General features: G+C 42.8%; 2 protein-coding genes across 8 annotated transcripts in view; one reads left to right on the top strand and one right to left on the bottom strand.

Annotated features, from left to right (window-relative positions):
- plekhh1 (pleckstrin homology domain containing, family H (with MyTH4 domain) member 1) overlaps window positions 1–19,414 on the top strand; it is a 168,726-nt gene that overhangs the window by 41,009 nt on the left and 108,303 nt on the right. For 2 of the 7 annotated variants that reach the window (XM_079692025.1, XM_079692019.1), the window contains exons 2-3: window positions 4,555–4,626; window positions 11,505–11,569. The exons of 1 other annotated variant lie outside the window; for it this stretch is intronic. The gene's annotated coding sequence lies outside the window, so the exon portion shown is untranslated. The remainder of the gene's footprint in view (window positions 1–4,554; window positions 4,627–11,504; window positions 11,570–19,414) is intronic. 4 more of the 7 variants (XM_079692021.1, XM_079692023.1, XM_079692020.1 and 1 more) reach the window with 4 other exon arrangements.
- On the bottom strand, window positions 6,433–10,872 carry zfp36l1a (zinc finger protein 36, C3H type-like 1a). The gene is made up of 2 exons (XM_079692029.1): window positions 10,658–10,872; window positions 6,433–9,562 (listed from the first exon to the last, which is right to left on the bottom strand). Exons 1-2 carry the CDS (start codon window positions 10,706–10,708, stop codon window positions 8,495–8,497), a joined length of 1,119 nt encoding a protein of 372 aa, XP_079548155.1. The 5' UTR covers window positions 10,709–10,872; the 3' UTR covers window positions 6,433–8,494.

Genomic DNA, 19,414 nt, shown 5'->3' with positions numbered 1-19,414 from the left:
CCTTTGTGTAAAGTTACGCTCTAATCCTTTTTTTCCTGCCTCCATGTGCGAGTGCATGTTGCAGCAGGTTAGCAGAGGAGGCTGGAGGGTGAACGTAGGACAGGTTTTTTAGGCTGGGCCGTACCTTCATGGAAGACTTGCCTTGAGAAATCTGCCACTCCAAATAATCTTTGCTGAGGTTTTTTCTATATTTCTCAATCATTAGGAGCTAACGTAGGACCCTTAGGGAACCCAATATCAACTGTTAAATGTACCTTTTCATGTAGGCTGCTGTGGTGCTGTTGGTTCAGACTTATAAGCGAGCTGAGCTTGCATGCAAGTACGCCTCGTGTGTGTGTGTGTGTGTGTGTGTGTGTGTGTGTGTGTGTGTGTGTGTGTGGTGTGTGTGTGTGTGTGTGTGTGTGTGTGTGTGTGTGTGTGTGTGTGTGTGTGTGTGTGTGTTGTGTGTGTGTGTGTGTGTGTGTGTGTGTGTGTGTGTGTGTGTGTGTGTGTGTGTGTGTGTGTGTGTCTTAGTGAGTATGTTTGAGAGCTGCGGTTTCTCACAGTCAGTTCTTATCTTCGTCTCTCTGAGCATCAGCCAGCAGATTCATTGTGAAATAGACACACACACACACACACACACACACACACACACACACACACACACACACACACACACACACTGAAAGAGAGACGGGGATACAGAGTTCACTTTTAACTATTCCCTAACCTCCGAAGGCCATATATCTAGGCCTGTTTACAACTCAAACAAAAAAAAACGATACAGACATAGTTATATTAGCAGCAGAGTTACTCCCAGTGTCACATTTTCTTTTGGCCTTGAAACTGTTTCATCACGTTTTCTTTTTTTCATTTTGTAATTTTCATCAACATCACGTGACTGCGTTGAGTGTGAGATTCCTGATATGGTAACGTGTGTTTAGCAAAGAGTTGGCTTCGGTACAAGACGGAGCAAGGACTTCCTGTAAAACTATCACTGATGTCATTTTCTCTCTTGATAGTACCTTTTAAAATGCCTCAGTGACTCAAAGCAGCTGTTAGTCTGCTCCACAGGAATCGTGGGCCAGTGCCCATGTGTAGGCGGGCAGGGGTGTAGGAGTGTGTTTATTTATACATAAATATGTCATGTCGGCTGAGCCATAGAAATCAGTATTGAAATGTTCAGAAACTGATAACTGCGTTTAAGAAGTGAGAAAGAGGTTGCTTTCCATCAGAGGAAACAGATGCTGTAAAATCATGTGGGAGGAAAGGCTGTTTTTAGCATTAGCATGTTTCACTAGGCAAATGCTAACCTCAGTAAGTATCATGCATCACATACATGTTACTACAGGTTAGCCCTTGTATTTAGAAAGGAAGACAGACAAAGACAAACTACCACTATTACCAAACTATTCATCCATCATGGTTTACAGACAATCTTTTTGGTTCAACTTTGACCTACCATACTTGCCGTAGTTGAGTTTTCTTGAGCAATAACTAGGGAACTTTTGTTTTTACCTCTAAGTAAAGTGGTTGATATTTGTGGTTTAGTCAGCAGACTGGTTCCCAACAAGGGGACTTCTGGGGTAGGATATGGTGATTCTCTCTATGTGTAGGCTAAAAGGCCCACCAGAGAAAGGTTTAAAGGTCTGTCCTGTAACGGCATGTCAAAGTTTTGATCCGTGGGACAGACACATGTCTTGTTGAGCAAGAAACTGAGCCCATACCTGCATATATGTTGATGTAATTAATAATATATGTCAAAGATATGACTTCAAAATTCCCAGCAGTGTTGCTCTGCTAATGCAGCCCACTTCTCTAACTTAGGGCCATGATGTTGGGAGTCATGAGGCAGGAAGCGTTAAGAGGTTCAGTTCTCTGGAGAGCTGAGGGAGAGACTCACTCGGCCCAGTGGACCAGAAACCCAAAAGCACAACAGTGTCAGGTTCGGGACGGGCTCTCCATTGGCCGGTCCTCGTCTCCTGTTTCCACTTGGGCCACTGTCTCGTTAGGGAAAAAATCATCGCTTGTCCATTAGCGCGGGGCTCTGCGAGAGTTTAGTGGCTCTGTGTTTGTTTTTCCGTCAAACTAAGGAGTGGAAGGGTGTGTTTCCACAACCTGTCAGACGGCCATCACAGCGCTCTCCTCCTCACCTCTCTGCTCCTCTGCTCAACACATATGTGTTTTCTCTCCTTTTCTTTTACAGGTCAAGGGTTGCCACTTAGACCCGCAGAAGAAAAGCACATGTGACACTGGATCCCGGCAGGGCTAATGGTCATTACTCGGTAGGCAGTGTGTCATGGCCTCAGTCGCGTAGATAATAGGTCTGCAGAGTGCCTGGGTTAAACCCACAGGATCAGGAGTGGTTGTGACTGTTGTCTTTGTTGATCTGCAATCAGTCTCACTGTGACACATATGGCTGTAGACCTGCAGAGATAAAGCATGTCGTTCCGCTGCAGGCTGCACAGAAATCTGTATGACGTGGAAGTAAAGCGTTACATGCACTGAGATTGAACTAAGATTACGAAAAGGCTACCCGTGAAAGCTGACAGTTACTGCTAAATCGTTATCAGATGTGATATTTTGAGAAATAAGTGATTCACCAGAAACATGCATGTGGGGGGGAAATGGTGAGGTTAGAAATAGGACAGCAGTCATAACCCAAATGCTGCTCTAACCCCACTTCAATACATTATTTAGCATATTGAATTGAATTCTAAACCAACAGGTTATTTTGAAAGATATTCCACTTCCTCTGTCCCTCCAGACGGCAAACTTCCCAAACAATGATACAAAAGCTACAGGCTGATAATAGTCAGGAAGGGATTAGAGACGGGATGAGAAGGCCTCTTGTTAACACAAATTATAAAACACATCCCCATCATTAATTTAGGAATTTCATTGTTTTGGAAAACAGAACACTAACTCCCACAATCCCACTGTGAAGCAACCAACGAATCACAGAGAGAGAAAGGGAAAGCACAGAGAGTTGAAGGCAAGACAGTGAGCTGTGTTTCAATATGAATAGCCTCTACCCATCAGAGGAAGGTTTAGAGGTCTGTCCTGTAGCAGCAGGTCGAAGGTCAGATCCCTGTGACAGACACATGTGTTGTTGAGTATTTAAGCAAGAAACTGACCCCATACGGCGTAGGACTCATATGTTGATGTAAACATTCAAGATGTATGTCAAAGATATGATTCTTCATTGTCACAGCTGCTACACATTTGTCTGCTCTAGAAAAGACATCACATGTACTTATTTATGTAGTATTTTCTGTAGTATTATTATGTTACTCGGGGGGGGGGGGGGGGGGGGGGGAACAGACAAAATACAAAGGTTTCAGTTCATTACAATATTATTTAAGCCTGGGCGAATTGTATTCTAGCACAGTTAAACTGTATAAAGAAAACATTTTGGGAGATACTTATTACTTTCTTACAAAAAGTTGATGGGGGTGGATAAAATCAATCCAACTTTCATGTCCGTACGGTTTAAGACGGTGCTGTAGCCAGCAGCTGGTGAGCTTTGCTCAGCTTAAAGGCAGAAACAAGGGGAATCAGCTAAGTTGTTTAATGTTAACAGAGCAAACAGTACAAATTAGTATTTGCTGTTTCACTGAGGGTTATGTGTTGGACTATTTCTTATCGGGTAGCAGTGAAATCGTCATTGGTTACCTGAATTGGTTCTGATGAAGTAGTATACCGGTAGTCAGAAATATAACCCCAGTAAAACACAAAATATTCATTAAACATTCTTTTATGTGTCTGTACAGTAAGTAAGGTTTGGAGATGCTAGTTACTGGATTTTGTAACATTTGATACAGATGCAGGCTAGTTGTTTCCAGTGTTTGTGCTAAGCTAATCATGTGTTGATCTTCTCATCTAAATGCATATTTCCCAAAATGCTGCTTTAAATTCGACCACCATGCACTTCTGTTCCTCCTGGGCTTATGCTCTCACCATGGGTCACTAGAGAGACAATGAAGTCCCTCCACTGACATTAAAAGTGCAGGTTTCAACAAGGAGCATGTTTCTAATGTAGCTCTGGTATTTTGGTGTCTGAAGGATGTTAAACATTCCTATATGTTTTTCTACACACAGAGCAGCCTGTGAATGGCCCTAACCTAACCTCATCACTCAGTGTTGACCTCAACTCTTTTCTGGTGATTAATTATCCCTCCCACATCACCTTGTCACACTGCAGCGATGCAGTCATGCATGTGTCTGCGTCGCTGCAAACCGCTCTCAGCTGTGAGTGCAGATATGGGATTAAGCACAGTTGGCACATCCAGTACTATTTGCTCACCTCTTTCTCAAACAAAGAGGTAAACCAGCCACTGATAACACGTTTTACAAAGTGTACATGCCGCCACATTTCTCTTGCTCAACGGCGAGGGTTAAAGGTGAATAAAGATACTGAGAGTAAATCTACACACCTGCAGTATCCTGTTGAGCAGGAAGCAATGAATGAACCGGACACTCTGTCACAGGACTGTTTCCATATTAAAAAAGCAACCTGCTGTAAAATGTGATGAAGTAATGGAAGTTTCTTTTTTTCTTTACCACATATCAAAGAGCAGACGACCCCACCACCCTAAGACCTGCTGCTGGAGTTCAGAAACCCACTTCCTGCTACTTCATCTCAAGGTGCTTCGACACACACCACCACACAAACAGGAAACAGCCCTCTTTTGTGTCCCTCAAACTGCACGCAGTGTACGTTCTTCTGTATCAGTGCAGCAAAGTGTGCTCGAGTCATACTTACCTGGTTTAGGTTGATAATTGGAAACCTTTCTATTATATTTTGTCGGACAAAATGTTGAGAATTGATTCACTTTGACACAAACTAGGCTTGCACGTTTAATAAAAGGTGATGAAATATGAGCAAAAGCATGTTTATTTACCAAACAATGTCTATAGATTAAAAGATATTCATCCAGTCAGCCCCAAAACGTTGACACAGATAGAGAAACGTGCAGATTCTCTCCATTCATAGTAATGTTACTTAGTCAGCTATATCTTAATTCTTTCATCATAACAAATGCACTGTTGCAATAAGGTACTTTCCTGTTATTTCTTCACTACTATTAAAAGGTTACACATTGTAGCAGCATGTCATGAATTCAGTTTGTTGTCCACATGTTGTTGTATTTCTAGTCAATTGATCTGTTTTAATTTACCGGTCGGGGATGTAACAGGGAGGCAGCTTGTTGATAGATGGGGTGATGGATCGGTGGGGGGGGTGGGGGGGGTGTGGTGTTGTTTGTGGAGGGTGGTAAAGGAACAAGACAACCATCTAAGGTCCAGGTTCTCTGAAGCAACACAGAGGCCTCCACGGGTCAGCTGTGAGGGGTCAGCACCCACCATTGTGTGGAGGGAAGGGAGTTCCTGTTCCGGCTCATTTTTGCAATCTGAGAGAATATAAACATGGACGCACGGAAGTGTCCGGAGAGCGAAAGCAGAAGCAGTGCGGATGCTGACTGCAGTGTATGAAGGGGAAGCTGCAGTGTGTTGTGACTGAAATCAAATAGCACTGCTTATATCAAAGGCAAAATAGGTTTATGTATCTATGTACACATTTATAAATGACAACACGTGTTAATATAAACAGTTGTTTTATCCCATACTGAACTGGAATAGCCTCACATGAGTATTGATGAGTTTATTTGTAACCTCAGGACAACTGATCAGATGATAACCTTAGCAAATTAAACTTCTTCTTATTCTTAGAAATGTAACGATTAAAACGCTCCTGATCAATATTTCTACTGCAACCGGGAGTTTATTGTCTTTGCGTAACCAAAATCATCCCCAGGTCAATACCCCTGACTGCTCCTGTGCACCAATCACTTTCCACAACAGTGAAACTCCCTTTAGTTCTGCATTATGCAGAAAAGCAGCCACTTCTATTTCCCATATTTCACTTTAAAATAGAACATTTGTAAACATAGTGTCCTATTATGTAAAGCAGGGATGACTCTAAAGTATTATGTTGCTGTGGGCTACCTCTAAGTCATTTTTGTTTTGCTAAGATGTGCATCAATAAGTATACCACATGAGCTGTTTGCAACTTTTGTTAGCAGTGTGCCCATGAATTTAGAGAACTATCACTGGATTACTTTGATGCTAAAGAAAGTGTGACTCAATCATGACTCCAAAGCACACTTGAGATATAAGAGTGTATTTCTTTCTATGATTTCTAAGTGGCGTTTTAACTTTAACACTTTAAAACCACCTTTTTAAAACAACTGAATTCCCTGAAGGCCTAATCAGTGTGCCCATGTTCAAATAACACCAAACATAGGGTCCTATGAGAAGTTTAAGTAACTTGATAACATATATATGACACATCTTCATAGCACTGACTAAAGAGTATATTTCAAAGAGTCATGCATACGATGAACTGCTTTTAATGTGTAGCTTTCAACCCAAAGTACAACACGCAAAACACAGTTTAACTTTTCAAAAATACGGGGTTTATTGACTTAACTGCAATCAATACTTACAAAAGACGGGGGAAAACAGGTTTTCATATAAACTCACAGAATTGCTGTAGTGAAAAAAACATGGCTGAAAAAATACATTCAACTGTTTTACTTTCTTTGAGTCAAAATCTGTGTACCTCTTCCGAACAAGTGAAGGCAACACAGAGCAATTGACTTAAAAACTAAAACTTAATTGTCCTCCATTTATCAAATATAAAAAAGGCAGAGAGGCCTTAGCTACCTGGAATGTATTCAAAGAGGCACTTCCAATGGTCAGAGGGGGCCAAACAAGTGCATCAAGCATCCAATCAAATTAAACTTTCCTCAACCCATTTGGTCACAGCTATTGCTTGTAATAACAGACTGGGTTTAAGAACATTACTGACAGAAGACATTCAGAATTACCAGTCTCTTAAATCTCCTCTGATGTGAGCAACCCTTTACTTCTACCATAAACCCAAGTACTGCGAGTAAATACTCTGATCTGGAACCAGATCTGAGACAAAAACAGACAAAGTGAATCAATGTGATAACAGTTAGCTACTGTACTGTCGGATTATTGTCAGGTTTGAAGGGGGAAAGATCAGGAATGAATACAAGCCAGTCCAATAAGAAGGAGTAAGAAAAAAAGTACAATAAATAATCAAAACGCAAAACAGCTTTTGTTGCATTTTTTTTTGTTGCTTTAAATTAAGTTTCATTTTTGACAAAGTGTAGTTGCAGAACAAAAGTCATTGAAGTACAATATATTAAACTGTGAAAAAAAGGAAAACTGACAAAAACGTCTTCACAATCTTTAGATTAATATGGAAGATCATAATTTAACATAAAAGAAAATATATTCTATTGTTCATTATCCAGATAAATACAAAACAAAATTAACAAAAAATGCATATGATCAGCAATAAATATGTTCTGATAAGTTAAATAAGCAGTGACACGCAAACTTTCCATCTGGAACGCTTTTCAAAACAATAATAAACGTAATAATAACAACATTAATAAAAAATAATTATCAAGTAAAGAAAGCAAAAAAAAAAAGGGGATGTAATGAGTACAGAGTGCTCCTCAGAGCAGGTACTAACGTGGGGGAGAAGTAAAGTAAAATAGCTTGGAGATCCGATCTCATCCAGTCGCAGGATGTACAACTGCACCATGGGAAGGCTGGAATTCCCCAGATCAGCGAGGATGAAGGCGGGGGGGGGGGGGGGGCAGGGTTGAGAGGCGGGACAAAGTCTTACAGGTTTAATGATCAGTTTGATAACAAGACTTCCTTCCCAAAAAAAAAAGAAGAGCCAGTGACCAGCAACAGGAGGGGGGGGAATCATAACCAACTTCCAGTTCAAAGTCCTTCCTGCAGACTCACCAAGTCCACAATTACATAAGACTTGTGAAGAACTGTGATGGGGGGCAAATGAGAAAGAACCAAAAACAAACAGTAGTCCATTCACCATAAACACATGCAGAAACCGTCCAGGCACTTTTCATTCTGTTTAAAAACTATTCATATCTTTCAGGGTCTTTATTTTTTTTCCATTTTGTCTCAACTCGGTCTGTAAAAACGGCTGTGGTAGATCTTAAGTTACGTTAGTGAACACCCTCTAGCTAGCTCAGGGGAAGTGGTATCGTCGGGGGAGGAGGGGGGAGAAGGTAGAGGGTGGTGGGGGCTAGTGCAATGCACTCCCCTTTCCAAGGCCACTTGTGCTGCTACACATTCAAGAACAAATGAAGAAGAAAGAAGAAAAAAACAAGTGGCACCTGGCAAAACAGTCAATTGTTGTTCTCATGATTTTCATTGTTCAATTTCCTTTTTTTTGGCACTATGACACACGGAAGGGTACTTTTTAAAACTTGCTGTGCAGATTGACAGGGATGAAATGATAGTTTGAGTTCAGAGAGAGTTCCCTTAATTGGCTGCATCGTTTCAATGCTAACAAACTGTTGTGTGAGGGAAGCTAAGAAAAGGGCAGAGGTAGAGGGGAGTGCCGTGTTCTCTTTGTGTCATCGAACTTAAAGTCACTGGGTGCAGTTTAATCATCAGAGATGGAGAGGCGGCTGAAGATGGGCAGGCGGCGGGTGGTATCCAGCGTGGGGGACTCTGAGCCGCTCAGGCTGCCTCCAGAGCTGCTCTGGTAGCCCTCTTGGTCTGACAGGGAGTCGGAGGGAGGGCCTTTTGTAGACTCGAACATCTGAGGGGACTCCAACATGGGCCTGAAATAGTATGGTGTGCTTGTTGGAGAGGGAGGTGCAGGGGTGTTGGGCTCTGTGCCCACAGGACCCACGCTGAGGCTGGGCCCAAACAAGTTGGCCAGCTCCTGGCTGGAGTAGGTGAAGGGGTTACTGCTGGGCCAGTCAGGGACCTCATCAGGGAAGAACATGGGTGGAGGGGTGACTGAGGTGGGGCTGTCTCTCAGCCCCCCTGAGCTGGAGAAGCCTGCGAAGCTGTAGCTGTGCTGCAGTCGAGGCCTCTCCATTTTGTTGGAGGAGTTAAGAGGGGAGCACTGCTGGGGGGGTCCTCTGCGCTCCTCAGCATTGTGAATAAAATGGCAGCGAGGGCCGTACGGGCAGAACCCGATGGTGTGGAAGGTGCGGCACAGCTCCGTTTTGTATTTAGGGTGGCGGCTCAGGCTGCGCAGTTCATGGATCCCATGAGCAAACTGGCATTTGTCACCATACTTGCAGGAACCGTTCTCCTCGAAGGGCCTGCAAAGCTCCGTCTTGTAGCGGCTGGAGTTCACCTGGCTGCCTCCGGTGGGACTCGCAGGGCCCAGGCACTGTTTGAGGAGGCGCTCGCCCGTCTCGGAGAAGGAGCGGTCGCGCATGCGGTTCTCCTTGTTGTTGCTGGCATTGCCAAGCCCTGAGATGAGTGAGGAGTGGTCCGCTGTCTTCAGGCTGTTCAGAAACTGGTTCTGGTTGAACTTTGTGCTGCTGACAGAGTGCCGCCGCTGGTACACGCCCCCCATCGGGGGAGATCCCACCGCCTTCCTGTCCAGCAGGGCTCCGGTGGGGCTGCAGATGGACACATTAGTGCCAGTGCAAGGGACAGACATGGGATGGTGGGATCCCAGGTTGTTGTTGTAGCTGAGCAGTTTGTTGTTCTGCAAAAGACACAAAGAACACACATCATGAGTAAAACATATTCAACATATTCTCCAGGACTGACAGTCAATGTGGTTCTGATTGTAATGAAAGCTAGTGGGCCAGAAAGAGAAATCCACAGCCTCCTCTTGCATGACTGTGTTCTTTTTGGCTCTGACAACACAAGCGGATACAGGCCTATAGACCAGCAGCTGGTTTGGCAAGTTGCCCTGGTTAGGAATGTGTGCCTGTTTGGTAAATGGAGCAGCAGCACATGAGGCCACAGGGCTGTTAGTGGCTACAAAGAGCCTGCATCATTTGAAAGATAATGAAAGTGGCAAAGCATCCTGCTGAATTACAAGAGAAAACTGATCTGCCATTCAATACACATCCAAACTACAGGAGATAACTGGGTTAGTCACAGATTTACATGAGTTTTACAAGCCACCAGAGTAAAATCTACTTAAAAAGCCGCGAAGAATAAAAAACCCTGTATGAAACATGAAAATATATGCAAATGAAAACAGTGCCGTGAAGTTAACTGAGCATTGACCCGTAAACCGTTTTGAAAAAAAAAGGATTTCCCTACAAATATTAACAAGGTTAATCATAGAAACTGGTTTATAGGAGCAATCATAGGTAAAAGCAAGACACATCTAGTCAATGATTAGCGAGCATGTGGCTGCTTTGTGAAGAGTGTTAAAAGTGGCGCTAAACTGCTCTCATGAATCAACTCAAGCTGACGTCTGAAACTGCACCAGAACTCCTAGGCAAAACTACAAATTAAACTAAAACTGACGTGGCACATGCTGGAAATGAAAGTTTTACATTTCAACAAGTGTTTACACCTAATGTGAAGTTACCAGCATGCTTCGGCACACTCTTCAAAGTAAATAACGATGTTTAGACAGGAAACAACATGCACGAATAAGCAAACAGTCTTAGCCAAAGAGAGGCGGAAAACAAATCAAACCTGCAAAACAAAACAAGCCTCCACAGAGCCGAGGGACGCGGGCATGCAGCTCATCATTCCTCCACAGCGACTAACCCTCTGCTGCTAACAGGCTAACACACACTACAGAGAACCAGAGACAGGCACAAAGTTGTGAAGCTACCTTGTTCATTATTTCGAAGTCGAAAAAAGGCGACACCACGGCTGTGGTCATCTTTGCAGCGACCAGGGTTCAATCGAAAGTAATACAAAAAAACAAAAAAAGTGTGGTTGTTGGAAAAGTTGCGCAGGTCTGCTGAGTTTCTGATTTGCAGCTCCTGTATATTTTTGACCCTGCAGAACTCCCCCTCTGCCCTGCACCAGCCCCGACATTTGCTTTTAATCCTTTGCAGGAGGAGCCTCGAAGCGCTGGGCGTTAACTTTCAGTCAACTTTTTTTTTCTTGTCTGAGGGGACAAACTTGCAGTGGGTTGTCAGTTGCTTTGAGATTACTACACTGTAGCACGCAGTGTGAATACCAAGCAGTTCTGGGCTTTATTTCTAACCAACATGAAGTAAAACTAACACACTTTATATCCTCAACTCTTAAGTAAACTATATTAGTCAGATTTGACATAAAAAGTGATTATTTAGACTTATAGTACATTACATGTTGTGTTCATTAACTTTTTTTAGAGGTATCGTGTCCTAACTTTATTGACAAAGGAAATACAACTAATTTACTATCAGTAGATCTTAAAAACCAGTAGCAAAAAGTAGGTTACAACTTGATTTCCGTCTTTTCTTTAATAGAAGTCTGTTACTCAAGCAGCCTGGAGTTGTTTACTGGGAGGCGCTTCACTGTCCTCAGGGTTTCAGCTACCATCCACTCTGTAATTAATTTACTCTTAATTGCTGGACTGTAACGTCACTTGTGGGACTTTCCGGTGAATTCAGGCTGCCTTTTAACTCTTTCCCGACCACCGCTATTTTCCTGTTAAAACGTTTATTCTCCTACTGTTTCTATTACAGCTCCTCTTCCTCACCAGCTGGTGTGAACTCTTCTGATTATGTGCAGGGATGTGTCATTCCATCAGGTAGGCGATAACCTGATATACGAGTGAGCTCACCAGATTCAACCACAGCCAGTGACAATGATGTTTGCAGAAACATATGAAAGAACTGGTTTCACATATACAAAGTCTATTGTGCTCCCTCTCTCCCTCCTTCTCTCTGAATCCATGACAGAGCAGCCATGGGCCATGTGCAGAGTCAATGTCAGGGTTGGGTTGCAATAGAAAAGAGAGGAGGTGAAAGAAAGGCAGGGTTGGGGGGAGAAGAAAAGAAGCTGTTAACGAAAAAAAAAAAGTAGTTGGAGGAGGGGATGATGGCGTGAGGGGGAGATTTATGGGGGACGTTTATTACTACAGAGCGCTGCCCCAGGGAGGTGAGGGAAGAGGGGTGGGGAGAGAGAAAGAGGCAAAACATTCCCTTTTCCCTTCCTCTTCTTAGCCTATACAGGAGCAGCACAGGGGGTGGAGAGCTTTGTCTCAACAGCAGACGTGAAGGAGGCAGGGGAAGTTGTTTTTGTAGTGAAAAGTTGAATTTAGCCGAGTTAGAAAGAGGCCAAAAACAGCACTTTCATTTCAAACATTTCTGATCCAAGTCTGACCTTAGAGGAGCTAATGTTAGGCTCCCAAGTAGATGTATCTTTCTGAGATATTCTGGACCCTGTCACAGCAAAGAGCGAGGGTGTGTTTTAACATAAAAAGAGTTTTACGAGCCGGGGCTGTTTGGTGTAATCTCTCCCCCCCCCCCCCACCCCCCGAGTGTTTTCACAGACGACATGGTGGGATGACAGACTCGCTGGAAATCACGTCTGCAGTTCAAAGGCCCTGTCACTGATTGATTTAGTAGATCGGATTGATCCTCTGAGGAGCAACTACAGCAGGGATGTAGAAGGGGAATAACCATTTTTTATTTGAAGCAAAGAACTTTCCTGTTTGTTGTAAAAGGTCTTAAAGACATGTCACACATTAAAGATCATAAGAGCTATTTAAGTCGAATAGAGAGCCTTGATGTGATCCAAGTACACATTTGAACTCTACAAGGTCAGGGTGCAGGACACAAAAAACATGATACGAAATGTCTTCTTAACCTCAAGAAGCCCCCACACTGCAGTTGTTTACTTTAATACTCTCAGATGTATCGTGCCTGCCTGATATTGTGCGGAGGAGTCATCCTTCCAGGTTTAAGAGGAGGCACCTGTTTCCTGCCAAATGAAAATGTCTCAGGGGATATTGTCAGATGTGTTCCTGTTTAAAACATGCAGACACTATACGACATCATTTTTCACACAGTGCCTGGCAAATATCGGCACATTTTTGTTTTGTTCAGAAATTATGTATGTTGAAATGCATCCGTATATTTGGGATTTGCTGACTGCGATGCAAACCCTTCTTGTCCTAAGGTGATTGGTGCACAATCAACGATAGAAAAAAATCCAAATATGTTCAGGAACAAAAGAAAAGAAGTTAATTCCCACGAATGAAAAGTTAGAAGTTAAGATTGTTCCGGCTTTTTTTTTGCTTGAAAATGACTGAAATTAATAAACCAACTATCAAAGTAAATACAGATTTTTGGTTTCTTGATTGACTCATCCAAAAATGTGACTGATTTTTTGAGGAATATTTATGAGGTTTTCCTTACCCTTTATTCCACTTCCCAAGTTAAAAACACAAAAAGAACCAAGCTATATCTCTGCTCTCCTCCCGCAGGATGTCCCTCTCACTGTTAAAGAGTGGAGCTCTCTCTCCTGAGACTTAATTTCTAAGGATTTGTGCTCCTCGAGGTCAGAGCTGTCCTCCCCTGGCTCATCAGTGTGTGTTGTTGCTGCAGTCAGTCACTCCTCAGCCCTTGCTGCATGGCTGATTCCTGCCTCCTGCGCCGATGACCCCCTCCTTACAAGGGAGGAAGAGGCTTGAGGTCACTGATAACATTTAAGTGGGATGCCTGGATGTTAAATATTTTATCTCCCCGAACAGGAGAAGAAAGAAGTCATGGGGAATCTCAGCAAGTTGGAAGTTGTCCGTGGTGACAGTGTGTTGAAGCAACAGTTTACTGTAGTTCCACATTAACGCCAACAGAGGGCGGGTTTTCCCCTTTCCTCTTGTTGCAGCATTTCCTACTCCCTTCTCTTTTTACTGTAATATCTCATTACTTCTCCAAAGCATGCATTTAGCTAATCAGAATTGTGAGATTAGACACTTAAGTCAGCACAGTCAAACTCAGCTCTTTCCTCGTGTGGCTTTGAGCTGAATTAGGACTCAGCACAAGCCTTTGCATTGTTTAATCAGCCTTTCCACTGACACACTAACTTTATGGCCTTGTGTGAAGCAAAGAGACTTATCAGCTACACAAAAACACAAATGCTCAGACTAGTTGTGGGGTAATGTCCCGCTGTGCTCCACCACATCCCACTTAGTGACCACAGGCTCAGTGAAGGACATTTGAAAAGAAATAAGTAGTATTTCTTAATGCCTCAGGGTACATCATGTGTATTCTGGGGACTTTTTGGATGAATTCTACTGACACACACACACACACACACACACACACACACACACACACACACACACACACACACACACACACACACACACACACACACACACACACACACACACACACACTCACTATAATGTGTTTTTCATCTTTTACATTAGAGTGAAAATATAACAAAGTTATTCATTTCAATCACAAGCGAGCACCCAGTGATTGGATACTTTAATGTAGTCTATATATTTTACTTTTCTTTACTGTTTATATTTTGTTTATCTTTTTACTCTTTCCTAATTCTGCAATCTGCAATCTGTTTCCTATCATGTTACTGCTGCACTATCATTTCCCTTGTGATAAAAACAGTTTTATGTCTTAAGCACAGGTAGTATTGCCAGAATGTAAAAATACTTTGTTACAGGCTAACGTCCTGAATACAGAATAAGGGTAAGTACAGAGTGTTATCAGCAATGTTTTGAATGTTTGCTTATGAATGCTTAAGATGTGTAAAGTTAAAGTACTTTAATTAAAGGAAAATTCTGTTGAGTGTTATATAATCAAATAATTTCATCATTGGTACAAAAATCTTTACATATTTAGTTGATGTAGTTGTTTGAGGTTAAGCTGATTTTAAAACTTTAAATACAGGGAGTTTAACCGATAAACATTTAGTTGATATGTCATTAAAATCTTAGGATTCAAAGTGACCTAAGATATACCGTTTTTTATTGTACATGTGATTTGCTGCCTTCTTGGCCAGATCACAAAATAAAGGTTCAAAATGTGAAATTAAAGTAGTCCAACATTAAGTACAAAAAGACTTAATATGGAAATACTTGAGTTAGGTCCAAGAGCCTATATTTTTTTCTTACAAACATTACTTCACCACATTAACATTTGACCACTGGAAGCATGATATGATACAGAAACTGTCCTATTATAAGCCATAGATTACATAACCCTGCGATAACTTCCCATTTTTTCCCAGCATGTGAGCACGTCTTTCTTAATACTGTCAGGGCAGATAGTTGAGCAATGAGAGGTCAAGGAGAGTCAAGTTAAACAAGCTTTCATAAATATGTTGTACTTTGTCGGCCCACGCTCGCATTAACACCACGTGGGGTTTCCTCTCTGTTTACATTCTCTTCCCAACATCCCAATTTGCGTGATCCGGTTCTTGTAAGCTTTGACAGCCAGGGCATCCATGATCGCCCCCTTTCATGTCTCATGGTATGTTTGCCAGTTTCATATGGGAGGACTGTGGTCATCTTGTAGGGTGAAACTAGCCTCAGAGCACGGGGTGAGGGAACGAGGGAACAAAATGAGAACTAGAAGCGATTAATTGTCCATAAGAGTAGCCACAGCATTGTTAGTGGTGAACCGCCAGCTGCTCTTGCTGATGTCGTTCCCATGACTCGCTCCAGCGTGCCCATCCTCTCCACTTCCACTGCCCCTCCGCTCACACTGGGTGGGATCATCAATGCTCGGCTCGGCTCATTTGGATTGCTTCGACACGTCACGGCATTACAATCACGATCAAAACCAACTCCATTTTGGAAATGAAAGCCCCTGTCATGGCCAATTTCGCAGCAAAACCGAGTATTAAATATGATATTTGGTTGTGAATGTAGCAAACAAAACAAAAGAGTGTGGGGGTTTAAAGGAGATTAACTGTCCGATTCTCTAGAGGAGGGTTGTATTTAGAACGAAAGGCCAGCTTCCTCCTCTGACTTCCTGACCTGCGTTTCCTGAGGAACAATCTCTGTCTGTCCAGAGGGCTCATGGGAAGGGAGAGTTTGGTTTTCCACTGGCACACCAGAGGTCGCGGTAAAGGTCAAAGCCATCGAGCTATAGAAAAGAGACGATGAACACAGATATATGACACACAATGCAGCGCACTGATGATACGCAAGTGCACACTCACTTCTGGTAGGGAAGGGTTTAAAGGACACAGGGAGGAATCTACTGCTTGTTGTGTCCACTCCCCCCCTGGGCTCAGCGTGCCTCCGCTGGGGGACCGGACAGCCCTGACCCTGGTCCAGGTGTCATGACCATGCGGCGGACACTGAAACGAGATATTCCTCAGCTCCTCACTCAACGCAGGGGAAGAAAATCAATGGGCTTTGTATGGCGTAGGAACAGTGGAAAGCATTCTCTCACCGAAAAATCCTGCCCCATCTGTCTCCATTCTGCAGCTCTCTCAGACCTCACAACTGGCCCTGTGTGGTCACTCCTGGACTTGAATTACACCGTCCATGTGTCCGGCTCTGGACAATACACAAAGCCAACCGCCCGTGCGACCCTGCCCACTTTTCTCACACTTTACCCTTCGCTGATTTATTGGATTGGACGTTTTCTTCTCTCCAGTTATTGATATTCCTCCAGATGCTGTTGGAGAAGAAGACACATTCTGACATGGTTTGCATTTTCCGTTCGACAACAGCTCCCCTATCGTGAATGAAACAATTGGAAATTAGCACTTGATGGTGCGTGGATTAACGGTAGTGTGGTTTTAATTAAAGTGATGTTCAGCAGTGAGAATAGGATCTGTTGTTTGTGAGTCCTCAGTCGACCCAGAACATGTGCTGATTTCAAATTCCTAGGCGTGTGATGATTTATTGGGAAGAAACGTGCTTTTATCGTTACCACGGCTAGTTTGATGCCTGTCTTTATTGCCAGTAGAATGCTTCAAATGATCTGCAGATCACAGGATGAACACACTGCAGGACATCTATTGTTTTCCATTACCACTCTCCATGAAGGTATTGCTGGTTAGTGTTAGCTTCAGGGGGGCCTTGCGAAGTCAACGCACTGCTGCAATTGAATGAAACCTAAGTTGAAAAATACAAACAACACATGCTCAGCATTTAGAAAGAAATGCTGCAAATAAATAATTCATCAATTTGACAACACACATGCTATGTTTTCAGATTTGAAGCCTTTTCTGTTTTTCGGTTGAGCTTCTGTATGTGGTGTGTTATTAGTTTATGCTGCCTGTCTCGGTTTTTCGTTATGTTTTTTCAATTGTCAGCACATTTCTATATTTGTTGGCTCTCTCGGTATTTGGTTTTGTGTCTTTATCTTGTTATGTTTTCTGTTTCTATAGTGTGTTTTCCTGTGTGGTTTGACACCTTCAACGCTGGCACTGGTATCGAGTGTGTGCCGTATTGTTTTTACTTTCCCTGTTTTTCACTGTGTATGTGTCAACCTTTTTGGCCACAAACTAATCCCCCTCCCCCTTGATCAGTAAATATATCTTCAAATTGTGGAATATCTTCAGGGTTCACTCTGTACTTGTCTCTCTTAATGTGTTTTCTTTTGTTGCATTGACCTTAGCTTATGGTAAAGCAGGCAGTGTAGCTGCAGAACAGCAGTATGTGGGTGTTGTGGTGAACTCAGAGAGCAACAGGTGTTTCTGCTGCAGCAGCAGATCATTCATCTGTTAAACTGCACCTCTGCCTGTCTTCCTGAGATGAAACGTTCGTATAACTTCTGCTCTTTTCTTCTTTGTGACCTGCCGCAACTCCCAGAGAGTCACATGAGCTCGTGAAGTGTGTCCGTGTTCACTTTAATGGAAAAACGATGAGGAAATGAGTAAAACTCAAGCTATGTGGATAAAGATCAAGGAGCCTTTGGCAGAAATATTTCCTCTGAGGAATAGAGACAAGACTCACAGCATTTCACGTTCCTACAGGGGCCTGAACACATCACCATCTCCCCGCTTTGATTGTAATTTGGCAAAAGCGCTCCCAATTACGCAAAGAAAATAACCGAGGGATTTTGTGTGATTGCCCACAACCCCAAAATAGAATCTGATGTCCAAGATGAGGCCGCTTCTTTTCTTCTGTTTTTGTAAAGAAAACAACCCTCTTGTTCTTTGAGACTGGTCCAGTCCAAAAGCCCCCAACTGTTCCCCACTCCGTCTCTCTTTCTCCTCTCCCTCTTTCAGACTGTCTTCTTCCCTGGCAGGGAATGAAGGTGCAGCTGTGTGGAGTTCTTTGGGTTGAATGAGAAGAATCAGCCCATTTGGTTGACTTTCCTGGCCAAAGCTGTAATTTTCTGCTGCCAGGGTTTAACATCCAGTCCGGAGCAGTTCCTGGGCTCCAGCCGTTACTATCCAACAGGACAATGGGGATTATCCTTCAGGCATATACCACACAGGGGTCCAATATCCTGTCTGCCAAAAATGTTGAAGCATCTACAGGTCCAGACCAAACCACTGCCTTCTTAACAAGTCAATTAGACCATTGTTGAGCCTTTAACAGTGCTGGGTCTCATTCTTTCTGACACAAATAATCTACTCCCCCTTTCCCACCAACATGGTGGTTCAACATGCTTCGGTTCAAACACCTCACTTTGAACCATTTCAACCTAGCATTAGCAATATAATAGTAGATTTAGCTTGACTTATTCGATGAAGACATCAGTCAGCATTTCATGTTCTACAGACTTGAAAAGATGGAGTCCTGCATGAAATACAGATTGTTACACACGGTTGTACTGTTTCAAATGTCCTTTTCTTCTTGCAACCGAATGATCATGTCTTATTTCAATGTAGTGTCACTCAATTCTAGAAGAACCCCTAAAACAAAGGTCCAATTGATGTTGAGCTCATGAAAAAGAGATCAAATGACATGTAAAAGCAGATGTTTATTGTGATTTGACCAGCAAATAGAGTGCCTGGAGATTTAACAAGCAAGCAGTATTATAAATTATGCAGTGCATTTCTTTTTTTTTTACGTTTAGTCTGTGGTTCAATGTCATTAACATCAAAACGTACACAGCACTTGTGGGTGTTTCCAGTCAGCACTCTTGAGTGTCACATCGGTCGCACGTGACTGTCAACCCAGGGGAGCAGCTGAATATGGAAACACTTTTTGCACTTGTTAAATACTTTCTGGTTTGTCTTTTTTTTCTTGCCTTGCCTTGCCTTACTCTTATAGGTTCTAGAAAGTCTAGTAAAATGCAATGGCTTTCCCAGAAACGAAAGTTTATTGTCCTGCTCAGCCCACCCGACTCATAAATAATGGTGCATTTACCAAAAATCCCAAACCGACAGCCCCCACTTTCATACCATTACCAGTACAAGTGTACGCCAAAACCGCTGCCAAAATACACCCAAACAATCCCCCTTTCTCCTCATTGAAACCTTCCAAGTGTCTGTTAACAGTGTTTACTCCGTTGAAGCGCTCAAAGTCCACACTCAGAGCGAGGGACGGTCCAAATGCCGTCGAAAGGAACTATATGTACACCGTTAAACTCAAATCTTCATTTTTAACTTTTGTTATCATAATACAGAGCTTTAAGTGCTTTACCAGCCGTGCACATGCATCAAAGGCCTGTGTTTTTTCTCCACTCTTTGCTGCAACAGCTACGGTGCAAGT

The sequence above is a fragment of the Notothenia rossii genome, assembly GCF_949606895.1.
Source record: "Notothenia rossii genome assembly, chromosome: 7".
NCBI classification, from domain to species: domain Eukaryota; kingdom Metazoa; phylum Chordata; class Actinopteri; order Perciformes; family Nototheniidae; genus Notothenia; species Notothenia rossii.
Note: the sequence above shows the minus strand (reverse complement) of the source record. Positions and strands in the feature narration are given on the sequence as shown.

What these genes read in the sequence shown, in the direction of transcription:
- zfp36l1a (XM_079692029.1), bottom strand. Translation starts at nt 10,708, where the DNA reads ATGACCACAGCCGTGGTGTCGCCTTTTTTCGACTTCGAAATAATGAAC. An exon ending in ACTTCGAAATAATGAACAAG is followed by an intron (nt 9,563 to 10,657) that starts GTAGCTTCACAA and finishes TGTCTTTTGCAG; the next exon opens with AACAACAAACTGCTCAGCTA.